Source organism: Xenopus laevis, chromosome 2S (genome assembly GCF_017654675.1).
Source record: "Xenopus laevis strain J_2021 chromosome 2S, Xenopus_laevis_v10.1, whole genome shotgun sequence".
Classification (NCBI taxonomy): domain Eukaryota; kingdom Metazoa; phylum Chordata; class Amphibia; order Anura; family Pipidae; genus Xenopus; species Xenopus laevis.
The window spans coordinates 45,014,090-45,037,036 of record NC_054374.1 but is presented as its reverse complement, the minus strand read 5'-3'; the positions used below and the strand labels follow the sequence as shown (position 1 = coordinate 45,037,036).

The window sequence follows — 22,947 nt, the reverse complement described above, 5'->3', positions numbered from 1 at the left end:
TTCTTTTTTTTCTTTTCAAATTCTTTTTATTGAAATTTTACAATAAAACAAGTTAACAAGTTTCATATTCGAAATAAATAACATTGACTTTTACATGAACAGTAAACCAATATTGTTAACCATTTTGACCTGTTTCTCAATTATTTATTGTTTCTCGAACATATGAATTTTAAAATCCAGATACAGTTAATTAGTGGTTTATTTTCTACACAGTTTAAGTGCAATTTGCATTGGAATACTCTGTTGTATTCATTGGACCACGGGTCTTGGAGAGCTGGAGAAAAGATTTGTTGAGTGATGCTGCTCTAGAAAAACAACTCTGGTGGTGCAGGACTATACTTCTCTGCATGTTCAACCCTTGATAAAATGTTGGAGTATTCTGGAATTTGTAGTCCAGCAGAATGTAAGTATAGTTCAGCTGTAGGGAGCAGATCCTCTTTTATAGAGTTTTCACATGACTTTAACATGAATTTGACATTCAGTGACATTTTCAACATCAATTGGTTTTCTTTCAGGAAACGGAATGTGTCCATGTTTTCGCAGTGAATTTCAGTGTAATGATATTGCTACACTGTATCCAACAGTTGATCACCATCTTCACGAACCTTTCAAAGGAAGAAATGTAACACAACACCCGAAAAACTAGGCAAAAGACAGTAAAGCACTAGTTTATATAAAGTCTCTAGCATTAATTCCATATGTAAAAGCCTCCATTCCTCTATTCATAAAAGTTACAACACTTTCCACTTTGTGAAGCCCACTAAAAGCAATGGTTATCCTTGGTCTGTGAGCTTACACCGTTTCTTCATAATAAAAGCTAAGAATATTTGAAATGGATAGTATCACATGCCCCACCAAGACTGAATTATCTGCCTGCAATTTATAATCCTAGTTTAGTTTATGGTAGAGAAATAACTGAAGATTTAAATCTTGCTTGTGTTTAGCAAGCTCAAAGATAATGTTGTTATGGAAAATGTTGCTAGACCCACCCAGACATCACTGACGTAATATCATCACCCAGAAAAAAGTGATGCAGATTTAGAAAAAAAAGGCTCTTTAGTAGCGACTTCCTCTTCAGCAAAGCAGAGACCTCTCTCTGTCGCCTGAACTGCAAACGCCTGAAAGCCTTCTCTAGGATTAAAAGTATTCAACCAGGTATGATCATAGTTATATATATCATTTAGTCTGCACTATAATGGTAAATATACAGTACTAGCCAAAAAGTAGTATAACATTTTTTATTTAATATAGATATAACTTTTGTTCCGCTCCACTGCTTAGATTCTCAAGAAAATAACAAAAGTTTAATATTGCTGCATTAGTTTTAAACCTGAGATTCAACTTTAAATAATAATATATTTCAGCATATTTCAGCAGACGCCTTTGTCAGTAGCCAGCTGTACAGTACACCAATCACTATAGAACTGCCTAATAAGTGCTTGCACATTCAGGTGGTTGACATTATTTTTAGTGGGGCCTATTTTGGACACCCCTTGATTTTGGGTATTCGAGTACAATGTTTTTAAGCATTCCTAAAACACAGCAACGAAGCTAAGAAAGTTGATTTGATGGGAAGTGCTTGTCAGGCAATCATTAGCTTAAAATATCCAATTTATTGCCATGCAGGTTGAAGAGGAGGAGAATTGCTTTGGCTCCACGTTTTTGGGATACTTAACAATGCCTCATTTAATGAACCCAAATGTGCTCAATGTACCATTACCCGCCATGCCGCTGTCAGTAATATATTGCTATAGAATGCCGGACATTTAATATTTATATCTAATATATATTATATTATATATCTAAAATATATTCTGCAGTAAATGCTCATTGTTAGTCAATTCATTGTTGCCACGCCAGTATTCCCGTATTGACAGAGGTGATAATATTGAATTTAAATGAGAAGCAGTGGCTTAGTGGTTGCCACTAAACTTTACCCAGGGGGCTTGTGAGTTTGTATCTTGTTACACATCAGCCTCAACACTCTGTGCCCCATGCCTATAAGGTATTGGAAAACCCATAGGTAGCCAATTGCTTTGCATGAAAAATTTATTGTAATAGCACTGACTGTAAGTGGAAAGCAAAATGCTGGCTGAACATATTAACAGCTGCCCTTCTTGGCAGTTTCATCCTTTTGCAACTAGTAACACGCTTCATGGAAGGAAGCAACAGTGCAAACACTTTCGCAATAACAAGCATACACAATTTTTAAAAAAAGCTAAGGCCACTGTTTTACTGGAACAAATGAAAGATGTCTTTTGTATGGGGTATGGCAGCTCCCACACACACATATTAACAAATAACAATAAACAGCAAAACAAGTAATTTTGATGCAGACAATATATTATTATTAGCCTATACACCGCATGTGCTTTAAGTGCTTCCTATTTTCATTCTAAGTAATTTCCCTTTTCCTGCACAGTACAATAGAAATAATGAAAATTCCCCAGAAATGTCAATTGATTTATTTTTTTAGTAGAAATTGGAAATTACGTTAAAAAGAGAATAACATTTGAGAAAAATTGGAAATTTCTTTAATGTCTGCAACTCCAAGGGGATTTTTAATCATTTTGAAGGATTTCACCCTTTTTGTATTGATTGATTTTCCTTGAGGTCTGACTGATGCTTTTTCAAAGGTTGTCTAGTGGTGTAATGAAGAGAAGTAGCTCTGTTACACTGAATGCTTTAATATTACACATTTATTGCAGTATGAATACTGGATAAATGACTAATGGCAGGCACATTCCCAGGGTATAGAGATAATGAATTAAAGTAATCCTGTTGCCACAGGGCAGTGTTGGAACCCTGGAGCTACCACCTTGATGGATGTTGTATTAACTTACTTAGTTGGCAGAATCAGCTCCTCTACTCCTTATATCAGAAAACCCTGGTGCACATAACGTTAATGGCCACTGTCCTCTCTTATAATGTAGAATTCTTGAAGTACAGCACCACAAATGTTGTAGAATAAAAATGCCTTTATTTGGAACACTTGGCAGGACCAGGATAAGTGAAGTTTCAGGCTACAAACAGCCTTTTATCATTTAGAATTCAATGGTAAGCTGGCACAAAGACCGGACTTCACTCCAAAATAGATGCAAATTAAAAGTTTTATTACGCAAAAAGGAACATCTCAGAGGGTGGCCTTAGGCATTTTGTGCCTCAGGGGCACTTAGTCATATGCTAGGGAAATTCTGTACAACCAGTGATATTTAAATGAAAATGCACCATCAGAGAAGTGTTTGGGATAGCAAATCAGAATGCTTAGTAAATAAGTGATTGGTTTATCCAAGGAAGAAAAGTAAATATCAAATATACAGGTAAAAAACTATATATATAAGAGAATTTTTACACATTACAGAAAGAAGACGTGTATTAATTCCATGGGATTAAACTTTTTGCAATAAGTTAATACATTATACATTATCATAATAAAGTTTATACATTATACAGTATTATAGCTAAGATGACAATTTCAAATCGTATTACTTTAGAAGTAGAATGTTGAAAAAGAATTTGACAATATTTGAAAAAACTTCCGGACAGATGAAATTACATTAAAGTCCAAACATATTCACAGTAAGAGATTAGAAATGTATTGAAGAACTATGCTGAAGAAGACTAGAGACATTTCAAGAACAAGTTTCTTTGAGCACTCAGAAGATTGTTAGACAAAGCAAGATACATTATAGTCGAAATTCATTCCTGTAGCTTGTCTTGTTCCTAGATAAAAAAAATCAATTTTGCTTCTTGTTTAAGAAGTCTGTGTGTAGTATTTCCACCTCTAATATGTGCTGAAATTTGTTCTATTCCAATCACTGAAAAACAATCAAGGGACTTATTTGCACATCTAGCAAAATGTCGTGCCACTCTAGTGGCTGTATACCTCATAATCTCGGTCTTACTGCGATTAGATATCATCTTTGTCGCTATAGCTCCTATGACAATAATACTATAACATTTATTCTTGAATCTATTTCTTTTCTGTTGACACATAACTATTTTCTCTTTAATCGACAATACTACCTCCAATGCTGTGGCACAGAAATGGGGGCAAAAGTTGTCCCCTCCTTTGCCAATTTATATCTTAGCTGGTGGGAGGACATGATTATCTTCAATGATTTAAACATAAAACATATATTGTCTATTTTGGTCGCTATATTGACGATATGCTCTTAGTTTGGCTCTTAGTGCTGTAATATCTACCCAAGGTTTAATGTGCAAGTGAATGAATTTCAAACATACTTTGACACCATCAAATAAGTGCACTGTGTTTATGAAAGGGAAAACTTGAATGCACAGGAGATACCCACACGCCAGCTGGCAGTGTGTCTGGTGGTTGAATATACTCACAAACGTTAAATTAGAATTTTGGCTTGTAAATTTGTAGTTGATCCCAAGATTCCTCCTTTGGACAATAAAGAATAGCATATGTGGAAACATTTTATTGTTCTTTAATGGTAAAAATGATTGCACTGATGCACTCCAGACGAAATTTCTTTTTGCAGGATTCATACCGGAATGAGCATCTGGCGAGATTGTTCTCTCTTTTTGGTGCCTGCTAGGTATTGTTCCTCCAACCAGTAAGGTTATGAGTGTACTGTGCATGCTCAGAGGAACTAGAATCTGCAACTGCCAAACACAAGTAGTCAGAAAGGAAGTAGAAAAACCTATATCTGTAGGACAAGACACATAACAACACTGTCACTCCCTTAAAAAATGAAAATAGACTAGGGGGTAGAGAAAGTTGTAATAACAGTCAAAAGCGATTCTCATCATTTGAATCTTTGTTTTGAATTTGTATGGGTGGCCTAAAGATCTCTGTAGAAAACTTTTAGATATCAACACAGAAGGGAGAGATATCCTAGCCATAAAATATGGTCAGATATAATTTAGCTGAATAGAATCAGATTTGGGTATATAAACTCAAGTGTGCTGCTATATATTAAGAGCATAATCAGAAGAGCAGATCTGCACAGTTTGGCTTGACCTGTCTTGCAGATAAGAGATATGGGTAAATACAATAAAACTTGTTATATCTGCAGTTAAGTCCAATAAATCAACTGATCAGCAGGCAGAATTTGCTGGTCACATATCTTGGTTGGTTTGGATTGCTAGACTTTTACTTGGCCCCATATTTATAAAACATACTATAGAAGTAGTAACAGTTCAAAATTGCTGACTTTGCTGTTTCTGGTTTATACTTTTTGGGGCAATATGAGACAAAGTAAGATAATAATTTTGCACCACAAGTAATAACATTTGCAGTTTAACATGAAACAATATACAGACACAGATTTACCAGTATAGTACTGGGAACTGTCTGTCAGGACTTACCCTGGTGGTCTAGTGGGCAGCAGGGTCCACCGCCGCTCCTTCGACGCGGACGCCCGCTGCGCAGCTTCTCTCTCTTTAGTGTTCTGTCCCCCTATGGCGCGTGCGCCAGCGCGCTTCCTGGTTAATGCGCCGGCGTGATGACGTCACGCGCAATGGTGCGAAATTCAAAAGGTTTAAAAGGGGAATTCAGTGTATTTGAGATTGCCTGTTGTTAGGTTCAATTTGTTGTTCCTGGTGCTTTAGTATATTGAATCCTGTCTGTTTGATCTTCAGTGTATTGACCCTTGCTTTGCCTGACTATCCTGATCTCTCCAATCATGACCTTTGCCTGCTTGATTACTCCGACTTCTGTAATCCTGATCCTGCCTGTTTGTTACTACTCTGAACTCTCTAATCCTGACCATTTGCATGTCCACTGACTATTCTACGCTCTCCAACCCTGAATCTGGCCTGTCTGGCGATTCTCTGCTTGTGCTGGCCCGGCCTGCCTGTTCCTGGTGGTTTCTTCCTTCCAGTATCCTGGTGAGACGATCGTGCCCCTTAGCTCGCCCAGTACTGTTAGCTTAGCTCCTCTCTCAATTAAGACCTGGCGGCATCCGATTAGTCAAGGGCTCCTCCCGAGGTGAAAGGCGGCAGTTATAGGCAGAAGTGAGAGCCGAGACCAGGGAGCTTAGCTTGGGTTCTGGATATAGGGTGCCGAACGTGACACTTTCAGTTGTTTGCCTTCTAAGGCTTCACTCTAGCAAAACCTTAGCAGGAAGTAAAGAAAAGAAAATTGCTTAAATCTTACATTCAGCATACAGGCACTTATATTAACCATGTCTCATATTATGCATAATGCCATTCACAGAATATAAAAAATGTAATGTAAAAATATAATGCAAATTCAGAATCTGGGTACAATTTAGATTCAATCGAACATTTGCAGTTGAAAAACTTGATTATACATATAAATACATTTCTGGAGAGGAAAAACACTCATGGGATAGTATAATAATAATAAAGTTTAAATACATAGAAACAAATTAGATGTTTCCTTTTAATAGGTACTCAGTAAATAATGCCTGCTGATGATATGTTATGGGTCATTGGGAGTAAAGTAATCTTCTTGTCTGTTATTTCATTGCCTCTAGATTAAAAATTCGCGAAAAATTTCAGACGAATTTTCGTGAGCGTTTCGCGAATTTATTAGCATATAGCTAAGGAAACAAGGAGGTATCTAGAAAAACAGCGATACTCTATACCGTTTACATTAGCTTAAAATTATAGCAGTGTCATTGCCGAGTGGGCAGTGAGAAAATTACTTGCTTACTTTGTTTTTTAATTGTGTTCCAGGAAGCTGACGTTTCCAGCAGACAACAACTATGGTGCATTATTTTTAAATATCTAGGTACAGGTATGGGACCTGTTATCCAGAATGCTCGGAACCTGGGGTTTCCAGATAAGGGGGTCTTTCTGTAATTTGGATCTCTATACCTTAAGTCTACTAAAAAAGTAATTTAAACATTAATAAACCCAACAGGATTGTTCTGCCTTCAATAAGGAATAATTATATCTTAGCTGAGGTCAAGCACAAGGTACTGTTCATTATTACAGAAAAAAAAGGAAATCATTTAAAAAACATAATTTATCTTATTAAAATGGGCTCTGTGGGAAATGGCCTTCCCATAATTTGGAACTTTCTATTGGGTTTCCGGATAATAGATCCTAAACCTGTAAATATTTTTTTATTTATATTGCACTGCTAGTGCACAGTGGAACAACGGTTAAAGGTTAATACAATAATACATCCATGGTTACATTGAAGATTATGTGCTATGTTTTATAAAAAAAACAAGAAGGAGGTCCCTGCCACACAGAGCTTACAGAAATGGATGGGTACTTTATAGGCACTGTAAGTGCTGCCGTTTGCAACAGTTGTCCCTGCATCATAAGTGTCAGGTACTTTTGTTTTTAGGAGTGTTTCAGCAAAGTGGGTACAAGTGTTGAGACATGTCCCTTGTTTTATATGCGGTCTAGCAACTACCTTATTATAAAAGTCATGGTAAACCAAAGGATTAGTCTGTACTAACGTGCTCATGCCAGATAATCTATGTTTTACGTAAACAAACAATGAATGAAAACCTCAAAGCCAAGTGAAGCAAAGGCAAGGGCATCTATCAAACATCTATCAAAACAATCTATCAAAAAAGGTTTTAGTGTTCTTAGTGGATTTTAGTTTATTGTTGTTTAGTTCTGCTTAATCACATTTATAGGCCAGCCCCAGCATTGTGGCTTGACCCTGAGATCATTTTATTTTAAACTGACCACTGGATATGTATATATAGGTCATGTACTTTGTTCTTATTGGTGGAAAGTTTCTGTTGGGGCAGCCTTGTACTATGTACTCTATGAGTCAGGCAGCTGAAGTCTTGCAGGAAATTCCCACAGTCAAAAGGAGAAAATGGTTAAACTGAGGGGCAGAGATGTGATAGTAGAAGATAGTAGTAGATATCTTTCATTTTTCAAAATGATTTCCTTTTCCTCTGTAACAATAAAACTAAATCTTGTACTTAAAGGGGTAGTAATGCAATTTTTAGCATGATGTAGATATTCATAGTCTAAGGCTATTTGCAACTGGTTTTCATTTTATTTGTTTTTTAAAAATTTAGCTTTTATTTAAGCAGCTATCTGAGTGCTAGGGTCCTGTTTACCAGTGATTTGAATGAGAGACTGGTAGATGAATAGGCTAGAGCCTGGATAGAAAGATGAGTAATAACAACCAAATAATTAAGGGGCAGATTTATCAAGGGTCGAAGTGAATTCGATACTTCGACCATCGAATAGGATACTACGACTTCGATTCGAAGTAAAATAGTTTGAATATGCGACCATTCGATAATCGAAGTACTGGCTCTTTGAAAAAACTTTGAATTCAATACTTTGCCAAATTAAACCTGCCGAAGTGCTATGTTAGCCTATGGGGACCTTCTAGAGCAGTTTTCTAAGCTTTTTTCGAAGAAAAATCGTTCGGTTGATCGATGAAATCCTTCGGATCATTCGATTCAAAGGATTTATTGGTTCCATCAAACAATTTTACTTTGACCGCAGGATACCCAAATTTGCTGAAAAAACGTCGAATTCGATATTTGAAGTCGAAGTATTTTAATTCGATGGTCAAATTTCAAAGTATTTTTATCTTTGAAATTTGACCCTTGATAAATCTGCCCCAAACTGCAGTCTTGGTGACCCCATCTGACAACTTCAAAGAAGAAAAAGACAAATTATTCAAAAACTATAAACAACAATTGAGACCAACTGAAAAGTTGCTAAATATAAGACATTATATAACATACTAAAAGTTAATAACCCATTTAATAGTAACTAAGCTGCATGAAGCCATATTGATGGCAAAGCAGTCCTATTGGGTTTAAATGATTTTAGCAGACAAGGTACAGTAAGCAAAATTACAGAAAAAAACTAATTTCTGGAAAGCCCCAGGTCCCAAGCATTTCAGATAATAGATCCTACACTTGTACTGTAATACTGTACAAAATGGCATGTGCTTAGTCAGTGGTATTTGGAGGCAAAGCACAAAGCAAGATAATGAAATGAGTTGAGAATAAAAGGCACAGCCGCTCCATCGACCCCTTTTCTACAAAGTGGGAGAGCGGGGGGGGGAATACACACAAAATACCAGATTCAATTCAGTAAGAAAAAATGATCTCATGGTTTATCACGTGAAAACTCATGGATGAGATTCAATTCGAGGAGCAAAAACGGTTATCCTAATTCAGTTTTTCCCCATACAGTTTTCATCTGGGGAGATGCATTACTCTCAATTGAATTGCATCTCAAACTGAATCATATACATGAGTTTTCATGTGATAAACCTTTTTGTCACGGAACTGAATCTTGCCCAAAGTGTGTCTTTGGACTCAAGTACCTTTAATGGATGGCCCCCTATTTGTGCTATAATTAGGCCAATTTTAGCTATCCACAACGTGATCCGAAAGTGATTCTCATTATGGGTATTCTTATGTTGGAGGGATGCCATATTGATGTAGCATTATCATCCTGAGACTTTGGAAAGCATATGTCATTTGAGTCTGTGAATGAGGTTACCCGATAGAAGCAATCATGGCAGCTTGCATGGATATGAACAGACACAAATGTAGAGACCCCCACTGCAATGATAGCTATTTCAATATGTTTTACATTGATACAAACATAAATTAAATGTAAAGCCATTTCTAAACCAATTTTAATGTTGATGTTTTCCAGGAATTGAAAATCATCCACAATGGGCAGTAATTTTGTGAGCATTCTCAAATATTCAATGTTTGCCTTCAATTTTTTATTCTGGGTAAGTGATTCATACATTTGCTGAATGAGAAATTATGGGAAAATGTTTACTTTTTTCTGTGGTGACGTGTCTTTTCTGTTGCACTCTATGTACAAGAACAGAAAGCAGAACTACAAGCTCTCTGACTATAGCTACTGAAACGAATCATCCAGTTGCGTGCAATAAGGGGCCTAACAGGGGGTGCATCTCAACCATTGCGCAAGGGCACCTGATTTCAGTTCAGGTTCCTAAACAGAATATAAGGTCTGCTGATGCCTTTTCAGACTTCTACATTTACAAGCCCAGGTTAGCAGCATGGAGACCACTGCCATGACCTAGGGGTTCTGCTATGACTTGATGCCAATGTTATTTTTAGGATTAAATTAACATATAAATATCAGAAGGCTGGTATTTTTTCCAGAAAAGGACCAGAACTAAGGGTAGGCAGAAGAGGCACCTTTTGGCAGGTACCTATTAAGTGTCTACTGCCAACCCCTAGTCCATGTTCCCGACCCTCTCCTTCACCCTCCTCTCCTTCACTCCACTCTACTTGGTGGGGCTTGTTGCTAGTTCCAAGAAATGGCGAGGATACCCACGCTGCACCCACTGGTCTCTACTTAGGGAGGCTTATATTCTTGAAGCTAAATATGGCTCCATCTTACACCATTTCAGGATCTTCCCCTCAGCTAGAACCTTCTAGGCCAGGGGGTCCTCAACCTATTTTACCTGTGAGCCACATTCAAATGTACAAGGAGTTAGGGAGCAACTCAAGCATGAAAAAAGCCAATGTTGGTATCAAATAAGTGCTGTGATTGGCTGTTTGGTAGTCTCTATGTGGACTGGCAGCCTACGGAAGGCTCTATTCAGCAGTACACCTGGTGTTTATGAAACCAAAACTTCATTTCAATATATCAAAACTTTTTATGGGTTATTTTCAAGAAGTAAAAAATTTATTTTTATAATTTACAGGTGACCGGATGCTCCATAATAGCCATCGGCATATACTTTGTGGTAAACAACATCTACAGAGACCTACTTCCAAATAATCCCTCGCTTACTGTTGGCAATGTCTTAATCGCAATTGGCATCATCATTATGGTGTTTGGGTTTCTAGGATGCATGGGAGCAATTAAAGAAAATAAATGTCTTCTTCTTACTGTAAGTAATGTTTATTGTGGTGTGCTATTTTACAGAGATTGTACCCTACTTTACAAAATGGGCTCTTTTGTGTCACCTTAATTTAATCATGATACTAGTATGCCTTTTAATATTTTGTACACCTTGGCAAACATATTGTTCATTCTAAACCTGCTGCCTTCATCACTGGTCCCCATAGCTACACAAACATACAAACAAACATACACAAACAGGGATCATTTAATAGTCACATGAAAGATGCAAAGCACCATGTAGTCTGCCAGGACTGCCAGAGTAACTTTGGCGTGTGAAAAAAAGATCCCCTTCTGTGATTTTGTGTGTATGTGGGTAGGGGTGTGACTTGGCCGGTACTGGGTCAGTCTGCCAGTAATTGGGTCACACACACACACACAGAAATTGCATTAAAGGAAAACAAAAGCCCAACGAAAGAAGTAGGCTAGAAATGTTGTGCATTATGTTTTGGGCTTCTGTACCAGCCCAAGGCAACCCTTTTACCACGGAAGATCTGTGCCTCCAAAGATGCCCCGGTAGCTCCCATCTTCTTTTCTGCTGATTCACTGCACATGCTCTGTGCTACTGTCACTTACTGTGCTTATGAACCGACTCACAATATACAGTACACATAGAATATAAACGTCACAATAGTAGGCTAATTAGTAATTAATACAGATAATTACTACATGGTAGCACTGAAACCAATGCAACTACCATCAGAATGTAATAATCAGCCCTGTAGCATCAGCTTTTATTACAGGCCAACCTTATTTTCTGCTTGATAATTTGCGACGGACGACCTCTAAACTTAGCTTCTCAACAACTGCTCAGAGCCCACTGAGCATGTGAGTGACGCAGACACTTTCCAAGATGGTGACCCCCTGTGACAAGTTTGAAGTCCTGGATCATTGCTGCTATTGAGAAACTGAAACTTTAGGCTGGTACATTAAGTTCAGTATATAAAATATGGCATTTTTAGCCATATTCATTTTTACTTCTCCTTTCCTTCCGTGGGACCCAGTTCTGTTGCACTGGTCCATTCACCTGCTTGCGGGGTTTTTGCCACACGATACCACAACCCCCATCTGCATGAAATTGAAGGCAACTACCAAGCAAGCAGACACCTGCTAGGATTCCTGTACCCCAGGCCCGGCCGAGGAGTCTGCTTCCTCTACTGAATCCTGCAGTTTGCACTCTGCCCCAAACTGCCTAAACTACAAGGACCTGCATTTCTGCATTTATATATTGTCTGCATAAAGGGCAGGCAGGGGGAGGTATGAAGGCAGCCCTTCTCCCATCCACTACCTATCCCATACCTACCCCACTGGGGGAGATTAGTCACCCAGAGACAAATCGCCTCTTCTTCAGGCGACTAATCTACCCTAAATGCCTTCCCGCCGTCTAGAATGTAAATTGCCGGAGGGGGGGGTGGCACTCGGAATGATTAGTTTTCCAAAGTCGCTCAAAGTTGTCTAGCCAGCAGGAAGGCATTTAGGGGAGATTAGTTGCCTGAAGAAGAGGCGATTTGTTGCTAGGTGACTAATCTCCCCCCAGTAGCTTCGTCTGCCACCACCCTAAAACAGAAGGACAGATTTAGAACAAGAGGTCTACTGAGTTGTCTGCATCTGGACTACAGTCTTGTAACCTTTGGCAAATCTCACTAAGCAACATTTGGGTGAGCCTTCTCTCTTCTTATGTTATCTCCTTCCTGTTTAATGGATTGGTACAAGCTCAGCATATCACAAAGGAGCAAGAAAGGTGACTTGTAAACCTATAGACTTTCCAGCTGAATAAGTGATACCTTAGCTACACTAGAGACCTGTCATAAACTTGAGCAGAACTGAATGAAGACTTGACCATGACTGGAAGGAAGAATGGAGCACATTGGCAATAGGCTAGGGTAACCCTCTAATTTAGAAATGAAATAATCATAGTTACAAACAGCTGCTGTGAATGCTAGGAAGACGAAAGTGCATACTATATGCTATGTATGAGATCTAGCAGGTAACAGGAACTTCTGTATGCTGAATGTTATTGTGTGACATGTCAGAATCTATAAATAATGTAAATTTCCTGTACAAATGGGTGGGGAAGTTGCATATGAAGAGTGTAGGAGAAAGAAAAGCATCAAATTGACTTTGGAAATGAAATGGACAGTACCAAGGCCTGGCTCACTCCTCCCAAGATCCAGGACCACCGATTTATCTTGAGAGCTTAGGATACAATGTTTTTGTTTTCCTTGTAATTCCCTTTAATTCAGGAATTTCCCTATATATAATATACTCAGGGCTATTTCTATTATATAGGCATCCCTGGCCTTGTGCAGCAGCTTTATGGTGGCAGGCTGGCAGCACACATATTGCCTATATGGTAAATTAAAAAAAAAATTAAAAAAAATGGCCCCAACCAGCCACCAGATACTGGCTGCTAAATCCAGCACAGAACCTGCTTCTCTTGCAATTGGTACATGCACAGGACACACGGGGTCACAAAATGTCATTTCTAAAGCTATACAGTAAAACATCAGTGTACAGGTACAATTTTTGCACAGAGGAACCATTGTAAAAATGTTCCCTTAATTTATTTTATTACATTTCCTTATATGAGTTGTGCTTTTAAACCAGGTGAGACCCAAGGGGACTCCTTGCTCCTCTTTCATTATATTAACTGCTGCTGCATATTCATGAAGCCTTTAAGCACTTTCATTGCTTATGACTTCATTTCATTTAATAAGCAATGAACAGTATATACAATCAATAAAGCAACAATGCATGCAAGCATCTCTAGACTAATTTGTAATATAGGAAGAGTTTTTTTTTAATGGGTAAATTCCAGGGGCTGACTCATATTAAATAAAAGTGTTTTTGTTGGATGAAGGAATTGCACTAAACTAGCAATATGTTTATATCAGTAGCATGAGCAGGCGTGGGATGTTTCAGTCTTTTAAACTACCATTTGACAATACTGCATATCTGGAAATAATACTCAGTATAACTTTTTGGTTTGGAGGTTTGTAGGACCAAGTAGGGGTATATATACAGCATAGTACAGGTATGGGATCCGTTATCTGGAAACTCATTATCCACAAAGTTCCAAATTACGGAAAGGCCATCTCCCAAAGACTCCATCATAATCAAACAATCCAGATTTTTCAAAATGGTTTCCTTTTACTCTGTAGTAATAAAACAGTACCTTGTATTTGATCCAAAATTAAGATAGAATTAATCCTTATTGGAAGCAAAACCAGTTTATTGGGTTTATTTAATGATGACGTGATTTTATAGTAGACTTAAGGTATGAAGATTCAAATTATGTAAAGATCCATTATCTGGAAAACCACAGGTCCCAAGCATTCTGGATAACAGGTCCCATATCTGTAATTGTGTCCTGTATTTCATCGTGGACATCTGAAAATCAATTTGAGGATTTTATTTTCTCTTTGATTAATATCTCACCCTCTTTTTCTGATCAGGGAGTATTAATATTACTGCTGTGGGTTAATAAAATGGTGGTGGAGGTCAGATACAGAACCTACACAAGAAACAAGAAGTTAAGACTGTCGTCTCGGAGGATGACTAGTGCAGATACCTGCATAAAACATACACAAACTTTTACACTTCCGATTTGCATCCAATCAGCGTCCAAATCCAGTGAAACATTTCAATGGGGAGTTTGCTCACTTTCAAATATTCCGTGCCACTTGACTCTTTTATATCATATAATTTAGCTTTGGTGTCAATCCTGTAGTTTAGTTATACAACAAAGTGTTTAATATACATGTATGCCTTTGTTTTCTAGTTTTTCATTTTGCTACTGCTGATCCTCTTGGCTGAAGTCATAATGGCAATCTTTCTGTATGTTTATGAAAAGCAGGTAAGTTTGTACTACTGATTAACATATTTATAAGTAAAATGTCCTGTAATGTATTGTACACAAAAATAGAAGCCTTGAAAAATTGGAAGTTATAACTTTGTAGAGGTTTAATTGTTGAAGATGGCTATATAGATTTATCAGACTGTCACTTGACATTTTCTTTGTAAATGGGCTTCTCATAATTTATATATAAATAGTTATTTGCATGTATAAATGTTTTCATTTCATTTTGCAATGTTTTCTAACAGTGATTTTAATATATTCATTAGCAATATAGTTTGTGATCACTTATCCGGAAACCCGTCGTTCCAGAAAGTTCAGATCTTGCGGAAACGCTGTCTCACTTAGACTTCTTTTTAAACAAATCATTAGAATTGTATTCATAACATTAAAAACGATTTCCTTTTCTCTGTAGTAATACATTTACAGTCATATGAAAAAGACTGAGAACCCCTCCATGCTTGCATAATAATTATTCCCCTTTTAACAAAAAAAGATAAAAGTGGTATGTCTTTCATTTCCCAGGAACATCTGAGTACTGGGGTGTTTTCTGAACAAAGATTTTTTAGTGAAGCAGTATTCAGTTGTATGAAATTAAATCAAATGTGAAAAACTGGCTGTGCAAACATTTGGGTACCCTTGTCATTTTGCTAATTTGAATGCATGTAATTGCTCAATACTGATTACTGGCAACACCAAATTAGTTGGATTAGCTTGTGAAACCTTGAACTTCATAGGCAGGTGTGTCCAATCATGAGAAAAGGTACTTAAGGTGGCCAATTGCAAGTTGTGCTTCTGTTTGACACTCCTCTGAAGAGTGACTGCATAGGATCCTCAAAGCAACTCTCAAAAGATCTGAAAACAAATATTGTTCAGTATCATGGTTTAGGGGAAGGCTACAAAAAGCTATCTCAGAGGTTTAAACTGTCAGTTCCATCTGTAAGGAATGTAATCAGGAAATGGAAGGCCACAGGCACAGTTGCTGTAAACCCCAGGTCTGGCAGGCCAAGAAAAATACAGAAGCACCATCAGTGTTGGACTGGCCCACCGGGATACCAGGAAAACTCCCGGTGGGCCCAGGTATCAGTGGGCCTCTTGCTTCTAACCATTTGGCCTATTTCAAGTACATTCCCCATTTCTTTATGGGAACAAAGAGGCTTTATATTAGAAGAATAGAGTATAGTATGTAGAGAAAAGACACTAGGAGAATAAAGAGGTTTAGTGAGGAGAGTAGGTATAATAGTTTGGAAAGTGGGCCCCCCTCAGCCTAAGATTTTCTGAAGGGCCCCTGGCATCTCAGTCCGACACTGAGCGGCATATGTGGCAGATTGTGAGAATGGTTACAGACAACCCAAAGATCACCTCCAAAGACCTGCAAAAACATCTGCAGATGGTGTATCTGTACATCGTTCTACAATTCAGCGCAATTTGCACAGAGAACATCTGTATGGCAGGGTGATGAGAAAGAAGCCCTTTCTGCACTCACACCACGAACAGAGTCGCTTGTTGTATGCAAAAGCTCATTTAGACAAGCCACAATCATTTTGGAACAAAGTGCTTTGGACTGATGAGACAAAAATGTAGTTATTTGGTCTGAGCATGGTGGAAGAAGAAAAACCTGCCACCTAGTGTCAAATTTGGTGGAGGTTAGATCATGCTGTGGGGCTGTGTGGTTAGTTCAGGGACTGGGGCCCTTGTTAAAGTCGAGGGTCGGGTGAATTCAACCCACTATCAACAAATTCTTCAGGATAATTCAAGATTTATTATGCGCCAAAGCTGTTTAAGATCCGAATACAAAAATACTACAGCTATAACCTGTCAAAGTCATGTAAACGTCAGTGGCTGATGGTCGCTTTTAAAATTGGAAAATGTTTTTTTGCATTCATTGTCTTCGAGGCTGTTTGGCACTAGTTTTGTAAATTAAGCCACAATGTGGATGGGAGATAGATCAAATTTTTATTTTCAAAACAATGAGAAAAATTTGAATTTTAAAATACCCCCTTAATGTATGGAGATCCAAATTACAAAAAAGCCCCCCTATCCAGAAAACCCCAGATCCCGAACATTCTAGATTACAAGTCCCGTACCTGTAAATGGTTTTCAGGGACCATAGTATTAAAACAAAAATGTGTATCATGAAGCTGAGGAAGTGTTTGTAGGTGAGTGCTAGTTTCCATCGACTGGCTTGTGTGCAGGGGCATAATGTGTGGAAAATCAGATTAAATGGAAACACCATTTTTAAAAATCATTTTACCATTTGGTGTTTTCTTTCCAGCTAGATAATTATGTGAAGGAAACGTTAACAAACAGTTTTGAACAGAATGTAAAACGCAATTCAAGTGAAGCATGGGATATGATACAGCAAAACGTGAGTAAACTCAGCAAATGTACCTGCAAGTGCTTCAACACATGTAACCATATATGGTTTTAAGGTGGGTCTTTATTGAAGAAATATTATAACAAGACATGCCCACAAGGAAAAATCACTGCCATGGAAATATCACAGTTTAGTCCAGGCAGAAGTTACTGGGATACTTCCTACTAAAGCAATGGTGCATGTGGTGGTGCAGTAGTGCATGTGATGGGACAGTGGTGCATGTTGTGGTGTGTATGATGGTTATGCGTGTGATGTTGCAGTGGTTTGTGAGGTGATGCAGTGGTGGCACATGAAGTGGGCCAGTGGCGTGTGTGGCAGTAATGCCTGTGGTGTGGAGGTGGCGGGTGGTGGAGCAGGGGTGTGTGTTTGACAATGAATCATGTGTGTGGTGGCACAGTGGTGTGTCTGGTGGGGCAATGGTGTGTGTGGTGGCACAGTGGTGGTTCTTGTGATGGGGCAGGGTTCATGTGGTGGCACAGTTGTGCGTGAGGTGGGGTAGTAGTGTGTAGGATAGGGGCATTGGTCGAACAATGGTGCATGTGGTGGGACAATTGTCTGTGGTGCTGCAGTGGCTTTGCATTAATATGTTTATAATACAATATCATTGTATTTTACTAATTCTATATCATTCATATACTTTTACAGTTTATTAGAACCAAGGAAAAAAATGTTTTTTTCTGCCAGGACATAATGCTGGCCGTTCAAGAGATCCCTTTAAGTAACTGTGCTATTACATTACACACATATAAATCTAACAAGGCTGTGTTAAGTAAAACAACAATACTCTTGTAAATATGTTGATTACAATTCTCCTAGTTGCAATGCTGTGGAATCAATGGAACACATGATTGGGGGAAGGACATTCCTAATTCTTGTTGCCCAAACTCAAATTGTAGTTCAAGAAATGTTTTCACAGTGGTAAGAATATTATTATTATTATTATTATTATATGATTTAGGTTCTTTTGAGTCAGAAAATGGTTAAAGGCTGCATGGCATGCTGGGAAACACTGGGTAACCAATAAAACTCCTCACCTAATAATTTTAGTTTGAAAGAGAGTGTTTGGAGGTAAAGATGGCTTTTGGCAGAAACCCCAATCTACTGCCTATCATTTCTCTAGCAATAATTGTCTGGCAACAAACACAGCTACAGCCAGAGGAGGAGCAGCATCACCAGCAGCAACAGGAGCAACTTGCTTGATTTAACTTGATTACTACTAGGATCCGGCAGCCTCGTCACTTCGCCTGATGATGAGTTTGAAGATGAGTTGCGCAGAGTAGCGGAGCTCAGGGGCGCCATGTTCGGTCAGTTTGGTATCTTCCAGATCCTCTTCTTTCTTTTCTGTAAATTTCTGAGCTCTCCGACTTTCTGAAGTGTCAGAACTTGGTACCCCTGAGCTCCGCTGCACTACTCTGGAATTTTAGGTCAGTGTTGCGGGATGGGGGATGTAGTCTTTTTGAACACTATGCAGGAAGGAAGCAGGGAGGGGGGCAGTGGAAAGGTGAATGGGGGCTTTTAGCTAAAGGGGGTTTAGTTCCCCTTTATTTGAGGCTTGTTCAAAATAATAGCCGTGTGGAATTTAATTAGTGAGGTAATTCATTTTGTGAAAAGGAAGCCGCAAATGTTGTGCATGCTGGTTATAGTGGGGACTGTTTCACAACTGAGGATGTTTGGATTATTTCTAAGTAACTAATTAACTCAAGCTTTTATGCCCTAAAGCTGCCTGGTGCTCCGTGAATCAGTTTCAACATGCTGGTTATAGTGCATTTCACTCTAAAAATCAAAATCAAAAAATGATCAGCTCCAGGAAGATCAAAGAAGGTCTAAAGTTACCTGTTAATACTGTTACAATTAGAAGACGTCTATGTGAAGCCAAACTATCAGCAAGAAGCCACCGTAAAGTCCCGTTGTTGAGAAAAAGACATGCTGAAGAGGTTACAATTTGCCAGAACACACTAACTGGCCTGAAGAGAAATGGTGCAACATTTTGTGGACTGATAAAAATAAGATTATTATTTATGGGTCTAGGGGTCTCAAACTGTTCAACCCCCCCCCCCCCCAACGCTGAATTCAAGCCACAGTACAGTGTGAAGCCAGTGAAGCAAACCAGTGAAGCATGGTGACGCAAGAATCATGATATGGGGATGTTTCTCATACTATGGTGTTATTTAGAGATCCTCCAGCCTATACACTGTCTATAAACAGAATTTAGTCAGTCAAACAAAAGAAAAAATTAAAATGCAGAAAAGCAAATGAAGGTGATGCCTGGAAGAACCTATCTTCTAGCATTCATCCAATAAAGCATAAAAATGTCAAACTGAGAAGCTGCTCCATAGTGGAGGCTCAGTATCAATTTGTTAACAGACCATGGTTATTTTTCATAAATTTTATCGACCATTAAGCTTTATTATACAGCATGTTTCCATATGTATTCCAGAAAGAGTACTTAGACATTTTTTTTTTTTCTAGGGTTGTTCAGAAGCACTTAAAAAGTGGTTTGACAACAATTTCTTGTATGTTGGAGTGGGAACCATATGTATTTCAGTTATTGAGGTAAGGGATTTTTTTTAAATTTTTACACTTAGCCTTAGCAGTATAGGAAGTCAGTGCATGTTTTTAGTTTGTAAGCTCTTTTGGATGGATCCTTCTTTACCTCTTTTTTTGCATGTAAATTTGTATGTTTACATATAGATTTATCCTGTGGGTTAGAATTTTAATTTATATAATGCTGATTGTGCACACAGTGATTTACATGCGACCAACACAATAATAGAAAAGACAGGAATCAATACAATGATAAAATACAAATATATACAAAATACAGTATTCATAGAGAAGCTGAAGGTCATTGACCCACAGAGCTTACAATCTAATTTATAGTGTATATTCATTTTTATGCAATGCAATGTTTGTCTTTTATTTGTACTATTACTAGAACATACAACAGAAGGTATTCCTATGCCTCATGCTATGCGCATAGAATTCCCTTATATGGGTGGTTCACCTTTAACTTAACTTTCAGGGAATTATTTACTAAAACTTGATTTTTTCTCACTTTATGGAAAAAAACCTCCCAAACCCGAATCCCCTTAGAAAGACAGAAAGTCGCACCAAAATCAAGTGTCAATTCGATTTTTTGTAATTATCGCTCAGAAAACTCAAAGTTTTTTTTGCTCTAAAATTTTGAGTTTCTCCCCTTTAAAAACGTGACCAGAAAAATTCAAGGTTTAATAAATAGGCCCCTAAGAATAATATAGAATGTTTTTCCTAGAGCTTTGCATTTGGTCTGCATTATTTATTTGTTTACAGTTGCTATATTTGCCTTCCTCTTCTGCCTCTTTCCAGCTTTCATTTGGGGATAACTGACTCCGGCAGTCAAAACACAAAAATCTTTGAGGCTACAGTTTTATTTTTCTTATTTTTACTTCTTGTTCCTTATCTTTCTATGCAGTCCCCTTTCTGTTTATATTCCAGTCTCTCATTGAATCCACTGCCTGGTTGCTAAGGTAAACAAGACCCTAGCTACCAGATAGTTAGTGAAATTTCAAACTGGAGAGCTGCTGAACAAAAAGCTAAATACTTGAAAAAAACACAAACAAAAATAAATAAAAAATGAAAACCAAATGCAAGTTTTCTTAATAAATATCTATATCATACTAAAAGTTGATTGAAAGGTAAACAATCCTTTTAAAACCAAAAATGAGGTCTCAACTCTCAAGCAAGGCTGTTTGGAAGGGCTGCCCAGGTAAAACCTACCTGTCCAGATTTCCCCCACCCCCCTGATGTCACCGGTCCCACCCCCACCCCATCTGCCCTGCCTTCCTACCCATTTTCTGGCCCCAGCTGATATGTGCATACTATGGATCTGCCTTCACATGCAGCATAGCCATAGCTAAAAGTAGGGATGCACCAAATCCAGGATTCGGTTCGGGATTTGGCAGGATTCAGCCTTTTTCAGCAGGATTCTGCCGAATCCTTCTGCCTGGCCGAGCCGAATCCGAATTTGCAATTAGGGGTGGGGAGGGAAATTGCCTGATTTTTTGTCACAAAACAAGGAAGTAAAAAATGTTTTCCCCTTCGGTTCGGTATGCGGCCGAATCTTTCGCCAAGGATTCGGGGGTTCGGCCAAATCCAAAATAGTGGATTCGGTGCATCCCTAGCTAAAAGGGCAAATGATACACTGTATTTGGTTCATTAAGGGGTTGTTCACACTTAGTATGATGTGTAGGCAGTAATATTCTGAGGCAGTTTGCAATTGGTCTTTATTTTTTATTTGTTTTTTAATTATTTAGCTTATTTTTCAGCAGTTATCTGTTTGACAGGCTCTAGCAACCATAAAGTGGTTTGAAGGAAGGAACTGGGGTATGAGCAGAGAGGGCCTGTAAAGAAGGATAAGTAATACAAAGTAACAATACAATTGTAGTCTCACAGAGCAATCATTTTTTGCTGGCCTGGGATCACTGACTCCCTTTTAAAAACTGGAAAGAGAAGAAGACCAATAATTCAAAAATTATAGAAACAGTGGATATTAGCGGGCCCCACAGCAAATTGTTTTTCAGGCCCAAATCTGTCTAGGGGTTTGACCGGTATCAACCAATATTTATTGAATTCATATATGAATTAGGGTCTGCTGGGGCACCTATACCACCTGGGCCTCCTGCAGCTGCAGGGTCTGCTTCCTCTGTAGTTACATCCCTGTATAGAAAATAAAAAATGAAGACCAACTGAAAAGTTACTGAAAATTGGTCATTCTATAACATACTAAAAGGGAACTAATTCACATTATACTTTTGTGCAGTTGTGAAATACATGACTGCTTCATGTAACCTCTCTTTGAATAAGTTAATACACACTAACACCATTTTCTTTTGTCACTGCAGGTGCTGGCTATGTCCTTTGCGTTGACCCTTTACTGCCACATATCAAAAAGCAGTGGCACACTAAGTACATAGTGCTGAGGCTCAGAATAAGGAGCATTTTAGTGTTCTGGTCACTCTAGTCCAAAATGTAACATTGTATACTGAAGCATATCGCTCCAGCAAGGAATTTGTATAGTTTGTGCATTAATTCATGACCAATTCATCTTGCTTAGGCTTTTTGCTATTGAAAACATTGTGCTTGGGGGGGGGGGGTGTTATATGAAATTGAATGGGTGGTTTGTAAACGAATGCTTATATATACTGTAGATATATATGTCTGTATCTGTTTACTGATTTAAGGTTAGTACTGCAACTGGTGTGTTTATTATATCGTATTTAATACAGGGATCCTTTCAAGAGAAGTTGAAGAAACAATGTAAAAAAAAGTATTTCTCTAGCAACCTTTGTTTAATTAAAGGGAAAATATGTTAAGCTGTTCTGTTTATTTTCTCTAAGTCCAGGACAGATATGCAATGTTTGTGGCACCTAAGGGCAGAGACACACGCTGCTATTATGGGAGATTAGTCGCCCAGCAACAAATCGATTCTTCTTCGGGCTACTAATCTCCCCGAACTGCCTTCCCACCGGCTAGAATGTAAATCACCAGCGGCATGGCACTTGGATCGCTTCGGCTTTCCGAAGTCGCCCGAAGTTTACTCGTGAGGCTGAGTTTCCTTGCATGGCCTTGACCTTTGCTGTCCATTGTGTGAACCAATCTTTGCTTGATTACTGACTACCCTACCGGATTTTGTTTCTTTACTGCACTAGCTGGTATTGCCCCCGGCCTGTTCCACGACTACTCTTTCTCTGTTCCTTCAACCACACTTTCCTCTCCCTTGCCTGCCTAGAACCCTCACTTGGTTCTTTCACTTTAAAACTTGGCTGCATCCGAGTAGGGAAGGGCTCCCTCCAAAGTGAAAGGCGGCTGTTATAGGCAGAAGTGTGAGCCGTGATGGAAACAATGG

General features: G+C 38.4%; 1 protein-coding gene across 3 annotated transcripts; it reads left to right on the top strand.

Annotated features, from left to right (window-relative positions):
* Positions 1 to 255: 255 nt before the first annotated feature.
* cd53.S (CD53 molecule S homeolog) lies at positions 256 to 22,414 on the top strand. Of its 3 annotated transcripts, XM_018248454.2 has the most exons (9): positions 258 to 403; positions 516 to 1,155; positions 9,601 to 9,682; positions 10,631 to 10,819; positions 14,612 to 14,686; positions 16,962 to 17,054; positions 17,880 to 17,981; positions 19,533 to 19,616; positions 21,944 to 22,414. In XM_018248454.2, the coding sequence occupies exons 3-9, from the start codon at positions 9,620 to 9,622 to the stop codon at positions 22,013 to 22,015; spliced, it is 678 nt and encodes a 225-aa protein (XP_018103943.1). In that variant the 5' UTR covers positions 258 to 403; positions 516 to 1,155; positions 9,601 to 9,619; the 3' UTR covers positions 22,016 to 22,414.
* The last annotated feature ends 533 nt before the right edge of the window (positions 22,415 to 22,947 follow it).